The 20,625-nt window shown below is 48.3% G+C and overlaps 1 protein-coding gene across 1 annotated transcript in view; it reads right to left on the bottom strand.

Moving 5' to 3' along the window:
- Positions 1–19,832, bottom strand: part of LOC149336645 (ATP-dependent RNA helicase DHX30-like) — a 61,874-nt gene extending 42,042 nt beyond the window's left edge. The window contains exons 1-6 of the mRNA XM_089553036.1: positions 19,389–19,832; positions 19,145–19,255; positions 16,249–16,376; positions 12,164–12,803; positions 9,362–9,538; positions 1,179–1,456 (exon numbers count right to left, since the gene is read on the bottom strand). Coding sequence (XP_089409162.1) covers positions 1,179–1,456; positions 9,362–9,538; positions 12,164–12,803; positions 16,249–16,376; positions 19,145–19,255; positions 19,389–19,530 — 1,476 coding nt within the window. The 5' untranslated portion in view covers positions 19,531–19,832. The remainder of the gene's footprint in view (positions 1–1,178; positions 1,457–9,361; positions 9,539–12,163; positions 12,804–16,248; positions 16,377–19,144; positions 19,256–19,388) is intronic.
- Positions 19,833–20,625: the final 793 nt, after the last annotated feature.

The following is a 20,625-nucleotide window of genomic DNA, read 5'->3' on the forward strand; positions in this document are numbered from 1 at the left end:
TCTCCATAGGTGCAATTTCGTCAATAGTGTCTGCAGCATCTGCCACTTTCTTGGTCCTGATAAAATGCTCCGAGAGGCTACCAACTTGCACCTTGAACGTGGACGAGCATGCTCCAGGCGACGGACAGGAAGATCATTCCAATATGGACAGAAGAGCTGCTGGGGAGGGTAAAGTCAGGTAAAGTGAATGGCAATGAACCAGCTATGCTACTGTTTGCCTCTAATACTGCTGAAACCGCTCGTGGCATACAGCAGCACCAAAGCCAAAGGGGGGGGGGGGGGGCATGCGAAAGCGGCATGCAGAACTACTTACACACAATGGCAGAAGCAATTCACTAAGCGGTAATTAAGTTCCAATCGTTTCAAACTGCCAGCAGCAACAAAACAACAAAGCTGTCTGCCAGGGCGTGTCGCAAAAAGAGCCGGCCGCTATCTCAGCCAAGACAGTTCCCCATCAGGAATTACCTTGTTAGGTGGGGGGTGGGGAAACTGGAGGACTTAGTTGTGGCATTGTTGGGAGGAGGGAGTAGGGGGAGGGAGCACCCCTGTTTGTCAGCTCTTCGGCTTTCTGTCCCATTTCTTTGCTCTGTTTTTATACTTTCTAGATATTAACTCTTCACTCACCAACAACCAGGTTTGCCGGAGCTACGAACCTCGTGGCAATAAGCCCCCCTTATATTTTCGCTCCGCCCACTCAAAACTGGTCGTAAGGCGCTTCACCACGTATGAACCAACTGGCTCGGCTTCGCACCTCAGTGGGGCGCAGTGTTTGCAGGCACTGCAGGCTTGACAGTGCTAGTTGAAAAAGCGCTTTGAGGGTTATTTAAGTGACATTTCACAGTACACATCCTGCCTATCAATTACAGACTTCCCATCAAGTTTTCAAGAAATGGTTTTCTTCCTTCTCAGAACTCCAGCAGCCAGCAGGCATCAATGAGAAAAGTTGCAATGAGGCTAGCTGGTGTCACATTTTACACCGAAAGTCCTGGCACAACTTCAGAACACACGGCTGAAACGAGCACGAAAACGCAACGAACCTGACTCGTTGCATCCTCATGCATGCATTTCAGCCACTTCTTCTGAACTTGCACTAAGGGGCTTCAGGCATAACCCGAACTTTTACGTCCAACGCAGGAGACGGCAGAGAGGGAGTCAGGCACTGACTGTCAGCCCCTCACCTCAAACTGTGTGACCAGATCGTGCATGGTGGGCACGGAGCTCTCCAGCAGGGCAACTGGCACGGGCGCCATCCGCTGGTTCAGCCGCTTCCTCAGCTCCCGGTCCGAGCACGTCTTGGGGCTTAGGTTGCGGTCAATGTGGCCCTTCGCGACAAGGTACTCGAGAAGATGGGAGGCCGCCAGCGCTTCCGCCTCTTTCTTGTTCCGAGCGCTGCCATCGAATGAAAGGTTGGACGGCCACTTGACGGTCAGCGTACATGTCCAGAACGCATAGTTTTCTGGAAAAAAGAAACAGAAAAAAAGAAAATTCCAGCTGACCCCTTTACACAGTCCATAGACACATTAAATTTCAATGAAGCCGTGCACTTTTCTAGCCAAGGCTTGAAATTCTAGCAAACCATTCCTTTTTTTTGTGTGTGTGTGATGACGCATAGGACATTGGCAAGCCACATGGAATTTGCTGACACCCGGTAAAGGCCGATTCACACAATGGTCCGTTCGCCCGCGGCCCGCGCACTACGTGTTCATGCGTCAGCACATTGAGAGGCGCGCTGGATGGATGGATGGATGGCGGCCGACAGCGCGCCTCTGAATGTGCTGACGCATGAACACGTAGTGCGCGGGCCGCGGGCGAACGGACCATTGTGTGAATCGGCCTTAACAGCTTATACCATAAACGTATGCGAGGGCCGCACCCGTGTATGGGCCGCACCCTGTTTTCCCAAAGAAAATATTTAAAAAATAAATTTTCCATGTAAAAGCCGCACCCAAACTCAACCCACGCAGGATTAGCCTTTGAAATGCACACGCCGTGGCCTCCGCGATCAGCTCTGGCTGCGAGCAACTGTGCGCTTGACTGCAGAAGCCACGCAACACGCCTAGCCAATCTGGAGAAGAGCGCACGCACGCGCACGCCGCCACCGCTCCTCGAGCCTGGCCATGCAAGCACAAAGAAGCTTCCAGGTGCCGCCAACGGATGGCGCCCGAGGCAGCGAGTCATCATCATCATCAACTTTTTCCTCTGCCGCGAGCTCCTGCTATTCATATCGGCATCACCAGCTCCAGCTTTTTTGAGTGGTTGTGGTTAGTCCACCGTAGTTGTGCCTCTCATGTGCTGCCGCCGAGCTTCACAATTTTAGCGCGATGAGCAAGCACCTTAATAGCTTCATGGCTGGGAGATTGCTTTCAAACATGGCAAGAGTGCGGCGGGCAGGAAATTCGACGTGGCCGAGAAGTGCGTCCGACGATGCTGCAACCAAAAGGATGCACTGAGGAACACAAGCTGCAAAGAGCGTGCTTTCCGAGGCAAGCTGTGCATGTTTCCGGAAATGGAAGAGGAGCTACTCTGTTATGTGATGGAAATGCGGAACAACGGCTATGCTTTGGCAGTGGACATGCTGCGCGACTTCTTGTGGGATGAGCGTGCACCAGAGCACAGCACCAGCTCAGAGATGGAAGACTCCGCGAGTGACGACTGAACACAGAAAAATGCAGCTCATTCCCTGATCGGTGTGTTTTTACTTAAAAAAAAAAAAATCTGAACATCCGAGAAATTGGCCCTCGAATCTGGAAAAAAAAAAGTGCGGCCCTTACACACGTTTATACGGTAAGCGAAATTCTCCTCTCGTCAGACAGACTAGAATAGTGCCATACTGCAGCAATACAAACTGTTGATCAGCTAGCATATAAACTAAGTGCAATATCTGCACTGTTCTTGTGCGAGTATCTGGGAAAAAAAAACTCTTGCAATTAGGTAGCCCTTGCCTAACCTACTGGGGCAAGTTCCACTGGCAGAAGTGGAGCAACTTTTCCCACTCCACAGCAACAAAACCATGCTTCAACGGTCATTTCGGAACAACTCACTCCGCAACAAAAGTTCTCATAAACCACAGAGCAAAGGTAGATTTTGCTGAAACTCCAAATATGCAGTGCCACCGTTTCTGGAATGGTTAGCGATCTTCGCTGGCCCGGTTTGACACACTTTCAAGTAACTCTGGGCATTTGTTTACAATGCTAACATGGAGACATCAGACTGAGCAACTGTGTTACTCGCTTCCATCTACTCAGAGATGGTTCATGGTTTATGGGGGCTTAAGGGGGGACACTGGTCTTGAAAAGAAAATTTTATTAATTTAGTCATAGTGATGAAATTTTCAGGGCACATGTATTTTTGTGTGCTGATTCTAAATATGTCATTTAATTTCATTTAAAACAATTCCTTGAGCACTTATGCACTTTTTATGCAAGTATTTTGCAGAGAGTTTTGAAGAAAATTCGCTGCAGGAAACTCGCAGAAATGTATGCCATTGGGTTCTCTTGATACCAAGGAATGCAATAAGGGAAAAATTGTCTTCCTGGCTCTCATAGAACTTGAGTTATAGGGTACTGAAGCTGCCACTTCAGAAACAGGAATACACACTATCTTTCTCATTTCTGAAGTGACAACTTCAAAACTCTATAACTCATGTTCTATGATAGGCAGGAAGACAATTTCACCCTTATTGTATTCCTTGGTGTCAAGAGAACCCAATGGCATACAATTCAGCGAGTTTCCTGCAGCAAATTTTCTTCAAAACTCTCCGCAAAATACTTGCATAAAAAGTGCATAAGTGCTCAAGGAATTGTTTTACATGAAATTAAATGACATTTCTAGAATCAGTGCACAAAAATACATGTGCCCTGAAAATTTCATAACTACGGCTAAATTAATAAAATTCTTTTTTCAAGACCAGTGTGCCCCATGCCAAAGCGAATCATGCTATCAGGGACGCCGTAGTGGAGGTCTCCGGAATAATTTTGACCACCTGGGGTTCTTTAACGTGCACTGACGTCGCACAGCACACGGGCCTCTCAAATTTCGCTTCCATCAAAATTCGGCCGCCGCGGCCGAGATCGAACTCGTGTCTTTCGGGTCAGCAGAGAGCGGCAGCAAGAGTTCAAAGAGCTGCAATAGCAATGATGCTGGAGCAGACAAGCTCCACAAAGTGCTAAATGAAAGAAACTTTCCTGAACCTCCTTACAAACTAACGGAAGCCCCACAGACTACACATAGTTGGTTTTGTCACACCATGAAAGCATGAGAGCACAGCACAAGGAACACAAATGAAAGACACACATGCAAGCGGGTGACACAGAGAGACGGGTGCCTCCCTTTCACAAAATCAGTCACACATGGTGTCCACATTCTTGTCAAAGAACCTCAAGCTTTTGGTCTCGGAAAGCCTGGCGCATTTACAAAGTCCTTTCACAGCACTGCAACAGATGTATGAAATAAAGTACAGGGGCAAGCAATAAATCAGAAGTGCTGTGGCAGTCAGCTGCTAAAGTAGTTTCTTCGCAGTGCCTACAAGCAATGGCGTGAAACATCCAAAAATGACGCCGAAGAGGTCCCGGCTACTTTTAATACAGTGCAGTCCACTTATAACGATACCACATATAACGATATATCGGTTATAACGATAAGTTGACTTAAGAGTATCAACTTATGCATTGAGGCTATGGAAAAAAAAACCATATATAACGATATGTCCGTGACCGAATATCGGATACAACGATCAGAATTTTTTCTTCTGGGCATCGTTTTCCATGCTGAGCGTGACATTCGCGGTGCAAAGTTCCCTTGAACGATGCCGAGATCGGGCGAAAACTTCGGATACGCGAGTTCGCCGTGCCTGCCGCCATTTTTTTCGTGCGCGCCGATTGCGAAAGCCACGGAGAGCGAGCCGTGGCCTCCGTGATCGTGGCGCGCGCCGCCGCCGGAGGAGATCGCGGCCGCAAGATAGCGCCGCAAGATAAGCGCCGCAAGATAGCGCGAGTTGCTCCGCGCGTCGGCCGCATCGCCTAGGCTACGGAAGACGATGGGAAAGAGAGAGGGGAAAAAAAAAAAAACGAAGCGGGGGCGCCCTTCGCCCCTTCGCGCGCCTGTAAGAGAGGAGAACAAGCGCAGTGCCTGCAGCCGATGAGAGAGAGAGAGAGGGGAAAAAAAAAAAGAAGCGGGGGCGCCCTTCGCCCCTTCGCGCGCCTGTAAGAGAGGAGAACAAGCGCAGTGCCTGCAGCCGATGAGAGAGAGAGAGGGGAAAAAAAAAAGAAGCGGGGGCGCCCTTCGCCCCTTCGCGCGCCTGTAAGAGAGGAGAACAAGCGCAGTGCCTGCAGCCGATGAGAGAGAGAGAGGGGGAAAAAAAAAAGAAGCGGGGGCGCCCTTCGCCCCTTCGCGCGCCTGTAAGAGAGGAGAACAAGCGCAGTGCCTGCAGCCGATGAGAGAGAGAGAGGGGGAAAAAAAAAAAGAAGCGGGGGCGCCATTCGCCCCTTCGCGCGCCTGTAAGAGAGGAGAACAAGCGCAGTGCCTGCAGCCGATGAGAGAGAGAGAGGGGAAAAAAAAAGAAGCGGGGCGCCCTTCGCCCCTTCGCGCGCCTGTAAGAGAGGAGAACAAGCGCAGTGCCTGCAGCCGATGAGAGAGAGAGAGGGGAAAAAAAAAAAGAAGTGGGGGCGCCCTTCGCCCCTTCGCGCGCCTGTAAGAGAGGAGAACAAGCGCAGTGCCTGCAGCCGATGAGAGAGAGAGAGGGGGAAAAAAAAAGAAGCGGGGGCGCCCTTCGCCCCTTCGCGCGCCTGTAAGAGAGGAGAACAAGCGCAGTGCCTGCAGCCGATGAGAGAGAGAGAGGGGGAAAAAAAGAAGCGGGGCGCCCTTCGCCCCTTCGCGCGCCTGTAAGAGAGGAGAACAAGCGCAGTGCCTGCAGCCGATGAGAGAGAGAGAGGGGGAAAAAAAAAGCGGGGGCGCCCTTCGCCCCTTCGCGCGCCTGTAAGAGAGGAGAACAAGCACAGTGCCTGCAGCCGATGAGAGAGAGAGAGGGGAAGAAAAAAAAAGAAGCGGGGGCGCCCTTCGCCCCTTCGCGCGCCTGTAAGAGAGGAGAACAAGCGCAGTGCCTGCAGCCGATGAGAGAGAGAGAGAGGGGGAAAAAAAAAAGAAGCGGGGGCGCCCTTCGCCCCTTCGCGCGCCTGTAAGAGAGGAGAACAAGCGCAGTGCCTGCAGCCGATGAGAGAGAGAGAGGGGAAAAAAAAAAAGAAGCGGGGGCGCCCTTCGCCCCTTCGCGCGCCTGTAAGAGAGGAGAACAAGCGCAGTGCCTGCAGCCGATGAGAGAGAGAGAGGGGGGAAAAAAAAGAAGCGGGGGCGCCCTTCGCCCCTTCGCGCGCCTGTAAGAGAGGAGAACAAGCGCAGTGCCTGCAGCCGATGAGAGAGAGAGAGGGGGAAAAAAAAAGAAGCGGGGCGCCCTTCGCCCCTTCGCGCGCCTGTAAGAGAGGAGAACAAGCGCAGTGCCTGCAGCCGATGAGAGAGAGAGAGGGGAAAAAAAAAAAGAAGCGGGGGCGCCCTTCGCCCCTTCGCGCGCCTGTAAGAGAGGAGAACAAGCGCAGTGCCTGCAGCCGATGAGAGAGAGAGAGGGGAAAAAAAAAAGAAGCGGGGGCGCCCTTCGCCCCTTCGCGCGCCTGTAAGAGAGGAGAACAAGCGGAGTGCCTGCAGCCGATGAGAGAGAGAGAGGGGGAAAAAAAAAAAGAAGCGGGGGCGCCCTTCGCCCCTTCGCGCGCCTGTAAGAGAGGAGAACAAGCGCAGTGCCTGCAGCCGATGAGAGAGAGAGAGGGGAAAAAAAAAAGAAGCGGGGGCGCCCTTCGCCCCTTCGCGCGCCTGTAAGAGAGGAGAACAAACGCAGTGCCTGCAGCCGATGAGAGAGAGAGAGGGGAAAAAAAAAAAGAAGCGGGGGCGCCCTTCGCCCCTTCGCGCGCCTGTAAGAGAGGAGAACAAGCGCAGTGCCTGCAGCCGATAAGAGAGGGGAAAAAAAAAAAAAGCGGGGCGCCCCTCGTGCGCCTGTACGCGAGCAGAACAAGCGCAGTGCCTGCAGCCGTTGGATGCCGGTGTGATCGCCTATTTCAAAGCATTGTATCGGCGACGCGTGCTGGAATGGCTAATTTTAGCAACCGATCGTGTTTCTGGCACGTCAGAGCAGGCCGCGGACTTGAAGATCAAACTGCTTCAAGAAGGCGGGCTTTGTGCGCCAGGACGAAACCCCCCCTGACGTGGAAACTGATACGGTGGAAGCTGCGGACATTACTGAGCTCTGGGAGCACGCCGCAAATGTCGACGAAATGAATGGTACGTCCATGGAGGAGTTCCTAAGTGCAGATAGTGCTGCTACGTTCTGCGAGGAGGTCACCGAGAATGTGTTGTCATGGCAGAGTGCGGCGGCAGCAGCGACAGCGACGACGAAACTGACACTGGCCCACCTTCGACACCGATGACTACGCAAAGTGCGCTGTGCAAGATAGAATCACTGATCGACTTTATGCCCGCGAAAGGGTTGCCGCCAGTGTACGCGCAGCAGCTGGATGCTATGCACACTGCAGTAGTGAAACTGCAACTGTCATGCAAGCAAGTGCCCATATCAAATTACTTTAGCGCACCTAACGCTTGAGGCACTTGTTAAACGTGACGAATAAACGCGTTGTTTCACAAATCGTACGTTCTGCAATTACTGTTCTTCAGCGCAAGTGTAAAACTTGAGTCAGGAGCTACAGAGGTAAGTTTGGCAGCCATTTTTATGGCAGTCCAGATATAGCGATGATCGGTTATAACGATCGTTTTTTCCGGATTTTTCGATATCGTTATAAGTGGACTGCACTGTATAGCCGTTGACAGCCCAGATATGTTGCTAAGTTTATTTCGCACTAAGGAGAATGAAAATAACATAGAACTCTATGAACACCATAAAAGTTCTTCAGATTATGTGCAATCAATCGTTAACCCACCTTTATAGGTAGCCAAAGTGTCAATAAACGCCTTGGTATTTCATTCTTAGTCACGTTTGCCAAAACCTTTGGTAGTTTTGGATCACACGCTGTCCCAGGCAACAATTCTTTTCCTCACATTTTTTGAAAGCGTTTCAATGAGGTTTCATTGTATTTGCATTTACTACGCCAGTAATTCAGAGGCTTTCTTTGTAGCACTCAATATTATTCCAGAACTTTCAAGGACTTGCAAATGGTACTTCCAAAATTAACAGTCTTCAACAGTGTTATAGACTCATGAGAACTTCGTACTATACACTGAACTAGCATTTAGAGTTGGCAGTAAAAGTTCACGGGCTGTGGGTGTGCGGAAAACTCTAGTATTCTGGCACCATCACGAGAGCCAAACACATAAAGAGACTGCAGGTATGAGGGGCTGTGCATGCTCCATCCATTATTATCAATACCTGGACATGGTGCAAAACAGACCTGCGATGAATTTGTTCCTGAGCACTCGCAATCAGCAAGCGTTTGCTGCCGACTGCGCCAGCAGTACCAAGTCACATGGAACATAAGCTTCGAAAGCTGCGTTTTGACACGCGATTAACAGTAAAATATACAACCAGGGAAATAACTGGAAGAATAAGAATGGGGTGGAGCGCGTATTGCAGGTTCTCTCAGGTCATGAATGGTAGCTTACCAATATCCCTGAAGAGAAAAGTGTACAACAGCTGTGTCCTACCGGTACTCACCTATGGGACAGAAACGTGGAGGCTAACAAAGAGGGCTCAGCTTAAGGTAAGGACAACGCAGCGAGCTATGGAAAGGAAAATGATAGGTGTAACGTTAAGAGATTGGAAGAGGGCGGAGTGGGTGAGGGAACAAACGCGGGTTAATGACATCCTAGTTGAAATCAAGAAGAAGTGGGCTTGGGCAGGGCATGTAATGCGAAGGCAAGATAACCGCTGGCCCTTTAGGGTAACGGAGTGGATTCCAAGAGAAAGCAAACGTAGCAGGGGACGGCAGAAAGTTAGGTGGGTGGATGAGATTAAGAAGTTTGCGGGGATACAGTGGCAGCAACTAGCAAAGGACAGGGTTAATTGGAGACATGGGAGAGGCCTTTGCCCTGCAGTGGGTTTGGTCAGGCTGATGATGATGATGATACAACCAGCTGTCCCCCAAAGAGCTTGCTATTCTCAGTTCCGACAAGAAAATGAGCACCTTAGAGTCCATAAGGATAGGTGCCTCTCTTGCTGCCAGAAGCCGTCGGAAAGCAAAGAAAAATGGCCACAAAATTCCATCCAACCCAATCTACAAGGCCTTCACTACAATAATTTCAGGCCCAATCGCATCCCACCAGAAGTCCTGAGCCCCGAACCGAAAGAGTGAAGCCATGCACACGCGTAACTTACTGTGCGAGACAACCGCCGTGTATGAAGGCAGGAGCGTCTCATCGCCTTTCAACTTGCACACATAGGAATAGATGTTGTGCACCACGGACTTGGCTCGAGCCAGTTCTCGCTTCTCGGTCCAGGCGCTAAGTCTCTCACTTGGCACTTGCACCGTCAGGTTTCCATTCATGTCAGGTGCTGAAAATGTAAAAGCAATGACATGAGTTAGCAAAAAAATTTACAAGAATATCTGTGCACCTTTGAATTTGGAGTTATCAATATTTTCGTGCTAAAGCTATACGGCATTAGGACTTCAATGAGGAAGTTTCTAGGCGAAAATCTCGAAAAACCGCATTATTCCAATGAAGGAAGTCCAAGAAATGAATTGCATGAATAGGTCTTCCCCCCACAGCTGTCCCCCCCCCACCCCTCTTAAAGGTGCAGTGAAGAGGAATCTGAACTCGTCTTTTTGCCGCGGGAACTCAATCTACACGTTTCGAGCATTCTTAGAAACCTCCATTTATTGCCCTGTGTGGCCGATTTCCCTAATTAAATCAAATTAACATCCGGCTCCCGCCTTTTTTTTTTTAACTCTCCCCGTACGGTGGGCGGAGTCGACCAACGGGTGGAGTGCCTTTCACCCAGTCCCGTGGCGGCTTGCCGCTCTGCCATCAGCGGAGTAATACGTAGTAATCCGTAGAAGCAAATAGTCCACACGTATGTTTATTTCTGCGGGCTTATTTTGCGGCTGTATTATCTGCAAATGAAACTATTTACCGTATTTACTCGCATAATAGGCGCACTTTTTTTCCAGAAAATCCGGCTCAAAGTTCGGGGTGCGCCTATTACGCGGGGTAAAATTTCCGGAAATTTTTCGACTCTCAAAATTGAACACACCGCGTAAACGCACTCGTGTACGGGCCGCACCCCGTTTTCCCGAAGAAAATATTTAAAAAAAAGATCCGTGTAAGGGCCGCACCGAAACTTTCCACTACCCACGCGGGAATAGCCTTTGGAATGCACGCGCCGAGGCCTCTGCGATCGGCTCCGGCTGCGCGCAACGGGCGCTTGATCGTGGAGGCCACACACGCGCACAGGAGCTTCCAGACGCCACCCACGGAGGGCGCCCGAGGTAGAGCTTATCATCATCAACGTTTTCCTACGCGCGAGCTTTCGCAATCCATATCGCCATCAGCATCTCCAGCTCGTTTTTTTTTTTTTTTTTGTGTTGCTGTCAAGTGCGGGGATCTGCGGTAGAGCGATAGTTGATCGTGGTTTATGGCTTTGCCGCGGAGCGTTGCTGTTTTAGCTCGACGGCCAAGCACCTTAACAGCTACACGGCTGGGAGTTTGCTCTAGAACACGGCTAGCGTGCGGCAGGTCGGAAAATACGACGTGACCGAGAAGTGCGGCAGTTGCGACTGAGGCGTCCCTAAATTTTCGTACGCACTACAAGCGCACTCCAAGCGCAGAGGTTTTCGCGGACCTAAGTCGGGAACGTTTCCGGCTGGAGATGAAGCTTTCCAAACAGACGTTTAAAGTGAGCATCCCTGAAAACTGTGTGCGGCTGTTCTACGCGATGTCGTTGTACGTGCTGTGGGTCCGCAGCAGCACTAGTAAGGACTAGTAGTCAGTTCAGTGAAAACTTTGTTAAAATAAAGATTGGGGAGCGGGGGGTGGCGAGGTGTCGGCTTGCAATCGTGTAAATACAGTATTGATCACAGTGCCAAGTTCGGGGTGCGCCTTTTATGCGCGGAAATAAAAAAAATCTGATTTTTCGCGCCCAAACTAGGGGTGCGCCTATTATGCGAGTGCGCCTATTATGCGAGTAACCACTGTGGCGGGCAAGTCGAGATACATTTAGAAGAGAACACTTCACTGTCTTCACATGCAGGATTCCTACAGCCATGAGACTGACTGAAACTTAATGAAAGCATACAAACTTGCAAGACATTGTCCAGCCCATCACCAACATTGCAGCTTCAGGACAACAATGCCGACAAGCAGCCCAGCCACCAGTATGCAAACTTGCGGTGCTAAGCTGTGTGTTGTGATGGTGCTAAGCCAAGACCTAGCCAAGACCACAGCCTTGACCACATCCAACTAAAGCTGTGCACTGCTGTGGAATCTAAGGGTCACAGTGGAGAGGTCACCAGTGCATAAAAGGCAGGTCCCAGACTCTGACCACTCTGTATACTGATATATTGACAAACACTTATCTCTCAAGGTGGGTTCGTAGTGCGACGCGGTTGCTTTAGTCTCAAGAGCCAGACAACACACGTGCAGATGTACTTAAGCTGTACACCAACGACAAGCACCAATACATTCTCTCCTCTGAATTGTCTGAAACCAGCCACAGCTTCCATCATGCAGGGGATTTAATGCTGCTCCGAAGCAAAACATGAGCTATGAGGGATGCTCCAGGTTAACAAGACTCCCTGGAACTCCTCAAGGAAGCGTCTTTTGCTGCAATGCTGCAATTTTTAACCACTCCAACACTTTGTACCAACTGTCCACATGATTGTCGGAAACACTTCATTTTTTTCACATTAAAAATCTGGCTTTCATTAGGTCTAATTATACTATTAAGGCCAAAAAATCCTTTCTTGAATATAAGTGATGACTACGATCCAAAAGGAATACGCACACTTTGCATTTCAAACACCATACCAACAAGCTGTAAAGCTAAAAAAATTAATTTCAGCAAAGCATTCCGAGACAAAATTTGTAAAGATATATGCTTGTGATAACTTAATTAGCGAAGCTGGACTAGCCCAAAATGCCAAAAATAAAAATTAGCAGTGGAAAGGAACGAAGCACTCACCCTGATGAAGAACAGGAGAAGGCACAACGACGCCACTCTTGACCATGGTCCCAGCTGCCTTGGAAGCTACAGCTGACTTGGAAGCAACAGCTGACTTGGAAGCTACAGCTGTCTTGGAAGCTACAGCTGTCTTGGAAGCTACAGCTGTCTTGGAAGCTACAGCTGTCTTGGAAGTTTCAGCTGCCTTGGAAGCTACAGCTGCCTTGGAAGCTACAGCTGCCTTGGAAGTTTCAGCTGCCTTGGAAGCCACAGCTGCCTTGGAAGCCACAGCTGCCTTGGAAGCCACAGCTGCCTTGGAAGCCACAGCTGACTTGGAAGCCACAGCTGACTTGGAAGCCACAGCTGACTTGGAAGCCACAGCTGACTTGGAAGCTACAGCTGACTTGGAAGTTTCAGCTGCCTTGGAAACCACAGCTGACTTGGAAGTTTCAGCTGCCTTGGAAGCTTCAGCTGGCCTTCCTTGTAGCTCCCTCTCAGAAGATTTGGCCACCATGTCAATTGTCAGTGCCGCGAACTGCCGCGTGAGATCCCCAACATCGTTCCTTTCCTGCTTTTGCTCGAGCTGTTGCGCTGAACCTTTGACGCCCGGCCTCTTTTGTGGCTGCTGCACAGAGCCAGCAGTGTCGAAGACTCCCAGCTCCTGAAAAGGGACCGAAAGGCAGCGATGTCTGCACACCCAGCCTGCATCCAAATCTGCCATCATGTACACCGCCTTGGTAGGATTTGATTTTGCCCTTCATCTTGAATAAACAGCGCGAACGAAGACGAGCACACAAGAAAAGAAAACGGACGACAGAGCGCCAACTAGCCCGCCAAAAGCGTGTTAACGCAATACCAACTAGCCCGCCAAAACATGTTACCGCAACTTATTTCTTGTTCTACCAACCAGCGCTGTGTCGTCCGTTTTCTTTTCTTTTCTTGTGTGCACGTCTTCGTTTGCGCTGTTTATCCAAGATGATTAACCAACTAGCCCACCAAAACGTGTTAACGCAACTTATTTGCTCTTCAATTTGCTTATCATAAAAGTAGTGCTGTACCAATGGCACCCTTTGAATAAATTTCTGCGCGGTGAGGAGAACCGCTGTCCATGCTTTTCAAAAAACCTTCCGGTCTTCTGGAGTGCTGTATGCACTTCCACTGTGTGAGACCAAAAGCAAGCCATGTAGACCAAAGACGCCTGACCGAAGGTGTGCATACAAAGCGCAGCGTTGCATGCTATGATTGCGATGCTACGTTTGTAAGCGGACATCAACAATTTTCCAAACGGAGAGATACGACAGTTCACCGCAAGCCCCCTCCCCATTGACATCCAGCTTGTGGGTGCAAGGAAGCTGGTAAGGAAGGTAAGGAAAATTAACACTCCTCCACCTTTCAACAGAGACAGGTCGGTCTGGTTGACGACAAGAGTTTAAATTGGTTTTCCTTTTTTGTTTCTGAGGAAAGGAAATGGCGCAGTATGTGTCTCACATATCTCGGCGGACACCTGAACCGCACCATAAGGGAAGGGAGGATGGTGGGAGTGAAAGAAGAAAGAGAAAGCAGTGGCGGTCCAGAATAATTTCGACCAGCTGAGGATCTTTAACGTGCAGTGACATCGCACAGCGCACGGGCGCCTTTTGCGTTCCGCCTCCAACGAAACACGGCCGCCACGGTCAGGTTCGAACCCGGGTTCTACGGCTCGGAAGACGAGCGCCTTAACTACTGAGCCACCGCGGCAGGCAATACAGTAGCTTTCGGGGAGCTACCTCCTATTCTGCCTTCTTCACAAGGTGTGTTGGCAATCCGTTTAGCGACTGCTCAGAGGCTCTGCCATAGCAATCTAGCAACGCAGACTATCCAGATTACAAACATAATCGCCCCTTTATCTCCTTGCCAAGGGTAACCACGGACGCACAGTAACCACGGACGCACACGCAGGACGCACAGTAGCATCTGGCCCTGTAGAAATATTAAGTGCACCCTATATGTTGCAGCTCCTAAGAAAGCGTTTCTTGAAGACTCGGCTACCTCATACACCAAGTCTGTACTCTCAAACCTGTCGTCACTAATTCAAACCCCAGAGTAACCGCAATATTTGGGGACAAAGGTGTTGAGTTTTGCAATTGTTAGCATTGCTTTCTACTTGAGTCAGAATCTGCATAGTGGTGTAGTAAAGCTTTCCGTGCTTATCCTCCCGGAGACTCCCTTTAGCATCATTCAAAAATTCGTCCATTCTCAATTGTGTGCCTCATTCCTTGGTGCAGAGGAAGATACCTTTTTAAGGAGGAAGCTCACAAATGAAAGAGCCAACTTTTTTTTTCGTGCCACACAGCTTGAACCATGGTGCCAAATGTTCTTGACCATGTTAAAATGGAGACCGCATAAACATACTTATTTGTGAAGGCATTCAGAGTTGCGCTCCTAAGACTACTTAGGTATATGGCACTTGCAAAGTATGACAGTTCACGAAAGAATTGCAAACCGTGGGGCTTAACGTCCCGAATCAGCACATGTCTGTGAGGGACCGATAGTGGAGGGCCTCGGATTAATTTAGACCACCTAGGGTCCTTTGACTTTCGCTGACATCACGTGACTAGTACAAAAAAAAAATCACGTGACTAGCACATTTGCACGCCACGATTGTGTTGCTCTCGCGCACGCAAGCCAGTCTGCAAGCGCGATGGTGCAACTTGCACCGTTGCGCTTGCAGACTGGCTCACGCGGGCTTCGCAACCATCGTCGACATATCGGCCTGCTGGAGCATTGAGGGTCGTCGCGCCTTGCCAGCAGCTGATTTCATTCACTCAAGCCACGGCTGAGAGCAGCACAATCGTGGCACGCAAATGCGCTAGTCACGTGATTTTTTTTGTATTTCGCGGGCTTCCTTTGGAGCTCGGAAAAAAATATACATGTGAGGCTTTACAAGTCGCAAATAAATGAAATGGGGTGCTCTCCAACACTGCTATTCACATCTGCTGTCTAAAGTCAATAATTACGCATTTGGAAAACATTATCTTAATTGCTAATTAATTGCAAAACAAAAAATTGCCTAAGATGCGCAAGCTGGTTGGTAAGCAAACAAGGAAAGGGAATGAGGGGCTCGTTGTAAATATGACAGAAGCCAACAGCCACAGAAACCAAGGGGCACAGGGGATTTTTTTTTATTATTTATTTTGTGGTGTTGATCAATTTAGAATATTACTGAATATGTCATCGCTTAAAGCTAATTGATTAGAAAAGCAGAAGAAAAAACAACCACATGCCGCCGGTGGGATCCGAACCAACGACCTCCGAATTACGCGTCCGGTGCTTTACCTCTGAGCTACGGCGACGGCTGTCAAACCTTCTGCTTTCGGGGGTATTTATGTTTACAAGTAACCTAACCTTGAGTGTTCATCAGCGCCACCCACGTTCGTAAGCAGCGGACGTGGAACGTCCTGAGTTACCGCAGGTGTGACGTAGAACGTCATTGAACGGAGAGGGTGGAAGCTGTGTGAGAACCCTCTTATGCTTCCTATGACATCAAGGCTGCCAGAATCGAGGCCCCCGCTAAGCAATTAAGCAAACAAGGAAAGGGAATGAGGGGCTCGTTGTAAATATGACAGAAGCCAACAGCCACAGAAACCAAGGGGCACAGGGGATTTTTTTTTGTTATTTAGCTTCTTTTTATCAATTAGCTTTAAGCGATGACATATTCAGTAATATTCTAAATTGATCACCACAAAATAAATAATAAAAAAAAATCCCCTGTGCCCCTTGGTTTCTGTGGCAGCTGGTTGGTAGCTGCATGTAAGTGGTTTCCCTGGCCTACCTCAAATATCTTATTTTTTAACCCTTGGCTAAACATAGCGTGGACACCCTGTATATACCAGCTTCCCAGAAACCCTTGCTACCCCTTTTGAAGGGAACACCCATTCAGTACACAAACAAAGCAGGATTGCCCCCACACAAGAACACTCCTATCTAACACCTTAAACAGCCTTTCCCATCTTCCCTTCGTAGAAGAATGGCCAGAGCGCCGGATTGGGTGCTGGAAATGAAACTGCCGTCTCTCTCCATTTGCAATCTTCGATGGCATTGGCTGAAAACCCTGGCATGCCACTCACCCACAGAACATCACAGATACGAGCCCTCGCATACGCCAGAGACTCCTTCTTCGATGCTGACACGCCATCAACGGTCAGATGCTGCGGCCAGGAGACTGAGATTTCAGTCTTCCATTTTGATACACCACCTGCAAAGCAGTGAAGCAGTGTCTTAGCCAATAACACTATACTCATATATACACTATACATGTATATATATGTATATACATACTATACTCCAAATGCAAAGCAGCTAACTAAAAATTTCAGTGAAGCATCATAGACAGTCCATTTAAATATGTGTAGTAACCTGCATTGGGTGCAGTAACATAACCTGAGCTTCGCAGGGGCGAGGCTCGTGTTATGTGCGTGCGTTTTTCTGGAGTTGGCGATTCCCATTTTGTGCAAAAGATGCCCTGAAGACGACACGCACTATTCTTTTCAAGAGTTATCGGGCTAATGGTTTTGCTTCCCAGTCCTCCCAAGCTCTGGAGGGGTAAAAAATTCTCTTTATGCAATGATAAGCCACTCCGGGCAAGCAGTACAAACTGCACAACATGAATTTATAAACCCTGTGCTCTCTACTAGCAATGTCAGTTGGTAAAAAATTCAAACTGATGACGAACAAGAAGATGTCAATCTTCAGACACTTGCAATAGCCTTTTTGGTTCCGCCATAAATCCTTTCAGGCTTTTCAGGCTTTCAGAAAAATTTTTTTTCTGTCTCATTAGTCTATGCCAGTCTTAAGAGAGCCAATTAGATTAGTAATACAAAGCACAATAGTTGCTTTGTGGCACTTTGAACCGTTTGCAGGCATTGCAGAGTCGCATCCATTACGAATTAATCTTAAGTCCAGAACTGTTCACAGGAAAAGTGAACTATCTGTCTGCCTTCACAGTACGAGGTCCCACTGGACCAAATATCCCGATGGAGATTTAGCAGCTACGTCAAAACCTCATAAATGGTCTGGGGACGCCCAGGATTACTAACCTGAAGGGATGGGAAAGTTCATTTGTGTTCAATTCATTTTCTGCGCATTACAGTTTCCTTGTGCTTTTGTTTGCGATTTATTTTCCGTGCACTGCAGTTTTCTTTTTGCCAAAGGTAGGACTGCATTCAGTTTTGAATTTCATGAATGCACCTCCATGTTATTCACTATGAGTGTGTGTGTGTTCACTTTATGAACTTCCTGTATACCGGGTGTCCCAGCTAAATGTAACCAAACTTTTAAAAAAGCTGAAGTGTCCTAGTCCAGTGAAACCAACTCAGGGTTGTTCATAGTCGCGTGGCCTAGTCTTGAGTATTTTTTTGCTCTTCAAAGTTAATTGATTAGCTAAGTTTAATTAGCTAACTTTTTAATTATTGACTTCCGGAAGAAAGTGTCAAAGCAAAAGTTTTAGATCACCTCGAAAAACCGTTAGTAGTGCTGTTTCTGTCAAGTTACGATTTACGTAGCTTCATTTATTGGCCTTAAAAGAAAGTTGTCACGTGACCAGCTGCTCGCTCACTACTCTTCCCCACTGTGCACCCAAAGTCTCATCGAGGAGAGGACTTCAGAAAAAACGGATGTTATTCTTTAAGGCGCGTCTTGGGACGTTGAAGTGGCACAGTTGTCATGTGGAAGGTTTTTCTTATTGTGCGGGTTATGGTTAAAGGCCGGTAAAAAAACTACTTTACGTAAATATTACTTTGCTGCAAATGTCTCAGTAAGCTGTTTCTCAAACCAATCTACAACTTTTCCATTGGCACTTTGTTCCTCAAGTCAATAATTAAAAAGTTAGTTAATTAAGCTTAACTAATTAGTCAACCTTGAAGAACGAAAAAAATACTGTAGACTAGGCCACGCGACTCTAAACAACCCTCATTTGGTTTCAGACGGCTAGGACACCCCATGTTTTTTAAAAGCTTGGTTACATTTAGCTGGGACACCTGGTATATCTATATTACTTCTTCATGTGTTGATGTTTCAGTTTCAAGAATGATTTTGTCTTCTACAAGGGAGGGAGTATATGTAGTCTTGTTGGTTATGGTTTCAGTTACAGTTCAGTGGATTGTCTTGTGTCATGCCTTTGTGTATGTGCACGGTTCAACAGAATAGTATAAGTGCCACGTGATTTAAGGTTATAAATACCAGTGTCTTGATCAAATAAAGGATGTCCAACGTTACCACTCGACCAGTGAACACATTTGAAATAACTGAAGCAGACAAAGCAAATTTACACTACAAATGCAACCATAAACATTTCAAAAGCTGGGCACAATGAAGTCATCGAAAATGCATGTTATTTACATGCAGCATGTTGTAAACAAATAACAAATCAATGCTATGCCACAGTTTAATTAAGCACCAAAAAACCCCACCTCCGTGAAAATTCAAAATAAGTGAAAATAATAATAAAAGGAGTCTAGTTGCGTCAATTACGAAATGAGACCGGAGGATAGAGAGAATGTGTTTACACATTGACTGCACAGTGCATGTAACCGGCCATGAGTTGTTCAAAGGAAATCAATGACGCAACACTGCAGCGGCTTGCTTACGCTAGTCGCTATCCACCCTAAACTATAATACAAGAGTGCCAGGATGACGCCTAAGTTATACGGCAAAACTAAACATTTTCAACAAATCACAATCGCTAAATAATTCAATACACAGGAAAATGCAAATGCATTAACGATATCTTCATTCTTTATCGTGCCACTCAAGAGAGCCCGGTGACATCAGTTTTTCGAGCGACTGAAACAGAAAAATCACTTCAGACACTAGAAAGAGTCACTATTCATGCTGCATGGCATGTTCTCTACATTTATCGTCGCGGTCGGTTTTTCAAGCAGCCCGCGTTCAGTAGCGTGGAAATGGCACAGGATAAATTGGAAAAGACTCGTACGGTATTTGCAAAAATTTCGACAACAGACTCACCCTGGCAAATCTGGCGCGTCGTAACACTGTGACCTTCGCCGCTTCTTTTGATTGAAACAGAATCAAATTCTTGGAGCAGGAGGGCAGGGTCAGTGGTCCCTGAAACAATGACTGCACCCACACACAATATAAGCCTTAGTGGCGCCGATGTGACGACGCTGCTAGCTTCAAAAGTTAGAACGCGGCTAAAGAACCGCACCGCTTTCGACGACAGCGACAGAAATCTTCGCACTCGGGCTCTTACCTGGGCGACACATGCGGTCCGAATACATACGGTCCGAATACATGCGGTCCGAATACATGGCTCGAGCGGCCTTCTGCAGTTGCAAGCATCCGAAAGAACGTGAGGCAGTCAAATACAGCCGAACGCAAACGGGCGCGTTCATCCCGAACTGTGCACGCTACCTCACACACAAGCACCACGCGCGCCATGTGCTAGACGATTTTTTTTTGCCGCGGTTATCACGTGACCATAATAAAGCGGCGGGAGCCGACCGGCGGGACATTGCAAAGTTCTGTCAGTTCCGTTCCGCGTGCAAAGCAAGTTGTTAGGAAGTACCGCCGCGTCAGCACTCACAGAATGTTAAGCGTATCAGAGCGCGGCATCGAAAGCGTATCACTGAATTCCATGCTGAATTCACTTCTTCCAATTCAATCGGCACTTCGCAGTTCCTCCGTGGTTGACAGAGCTGAAGCATCACGGATGACAAGGAGATGATGCATGATGGGATGGGTATGCATTGGTAATGGATGGATGATATCAGTGTATCTCTTTGAAGACCATAGAGTTTATTTAGAAACTCTACCGACACTACGTTGAAGAGTCACTGCGTAGTGGCTGATGCGCTCCGCGCTGGATCAAATGGAAAGGTCGTAGGTGAATGCGAAGAGTTCGTCGCCATCGTTTACACGTGACTCTCCAACTGGCATATGAAGAAAGCGCTTCAGTTGCTTGCGCTACCTGCTACCATGCCGCTATCTATGGGCCAGTGAATGCGCGCCAAGTTTGAACGCTGCGCTCGAGAAAATGGAGTACGTCATGCATCTCTTCATGTCGATCCCGTGCAGCTCGAGGGGCTAAAGCTGCATTTACACATTTACACTACTGCTCGGAGATTAAGTAGTTAAACACCATGATCTCCATCACAGACACTTTCCTCCAAGCCAACGCCAGAAGCACACATATACAGTCGAGCCCACTTACAAGTTATAACGAACGTGATGGTCGAGCGGATTGCATTCGTTGTATCCGAGGTTCGTAGGAAGTGGGCTTCCCATGTAACAGACAAAAATGCAAAATCGAAAAGTTTAAGTCTGCTTATTCAAACTAGACCCTTTGACGGCGCTTTCAAAGCTCTCCAGCGCAGTTTCCATTACCCTCGCTACCAACAAGCTGGTGTAGGGACGCGATATAGCTAATCACGGCTGAATCCCTCATGGTAATTGCTGGTAGGCCAGTCTCGCGTCAAAGGAAGTCCTCA

Source organism: Amblyomma mixtum, chromosome 7 (genome assembly GCF_055824585.1).
Source record: "Amblyomma mixtum isolate Tamu chromosome 7, ASM5582458v1, whole genome shotgun sequence".
Classification (NCBI taxonomy): domain Eukaryota; kingdom Metazoa; phylum Arthropoda; class Arachnida; order Ixodida; family Ixodidae; genus Amblyomma; species Amblyomma mixtum.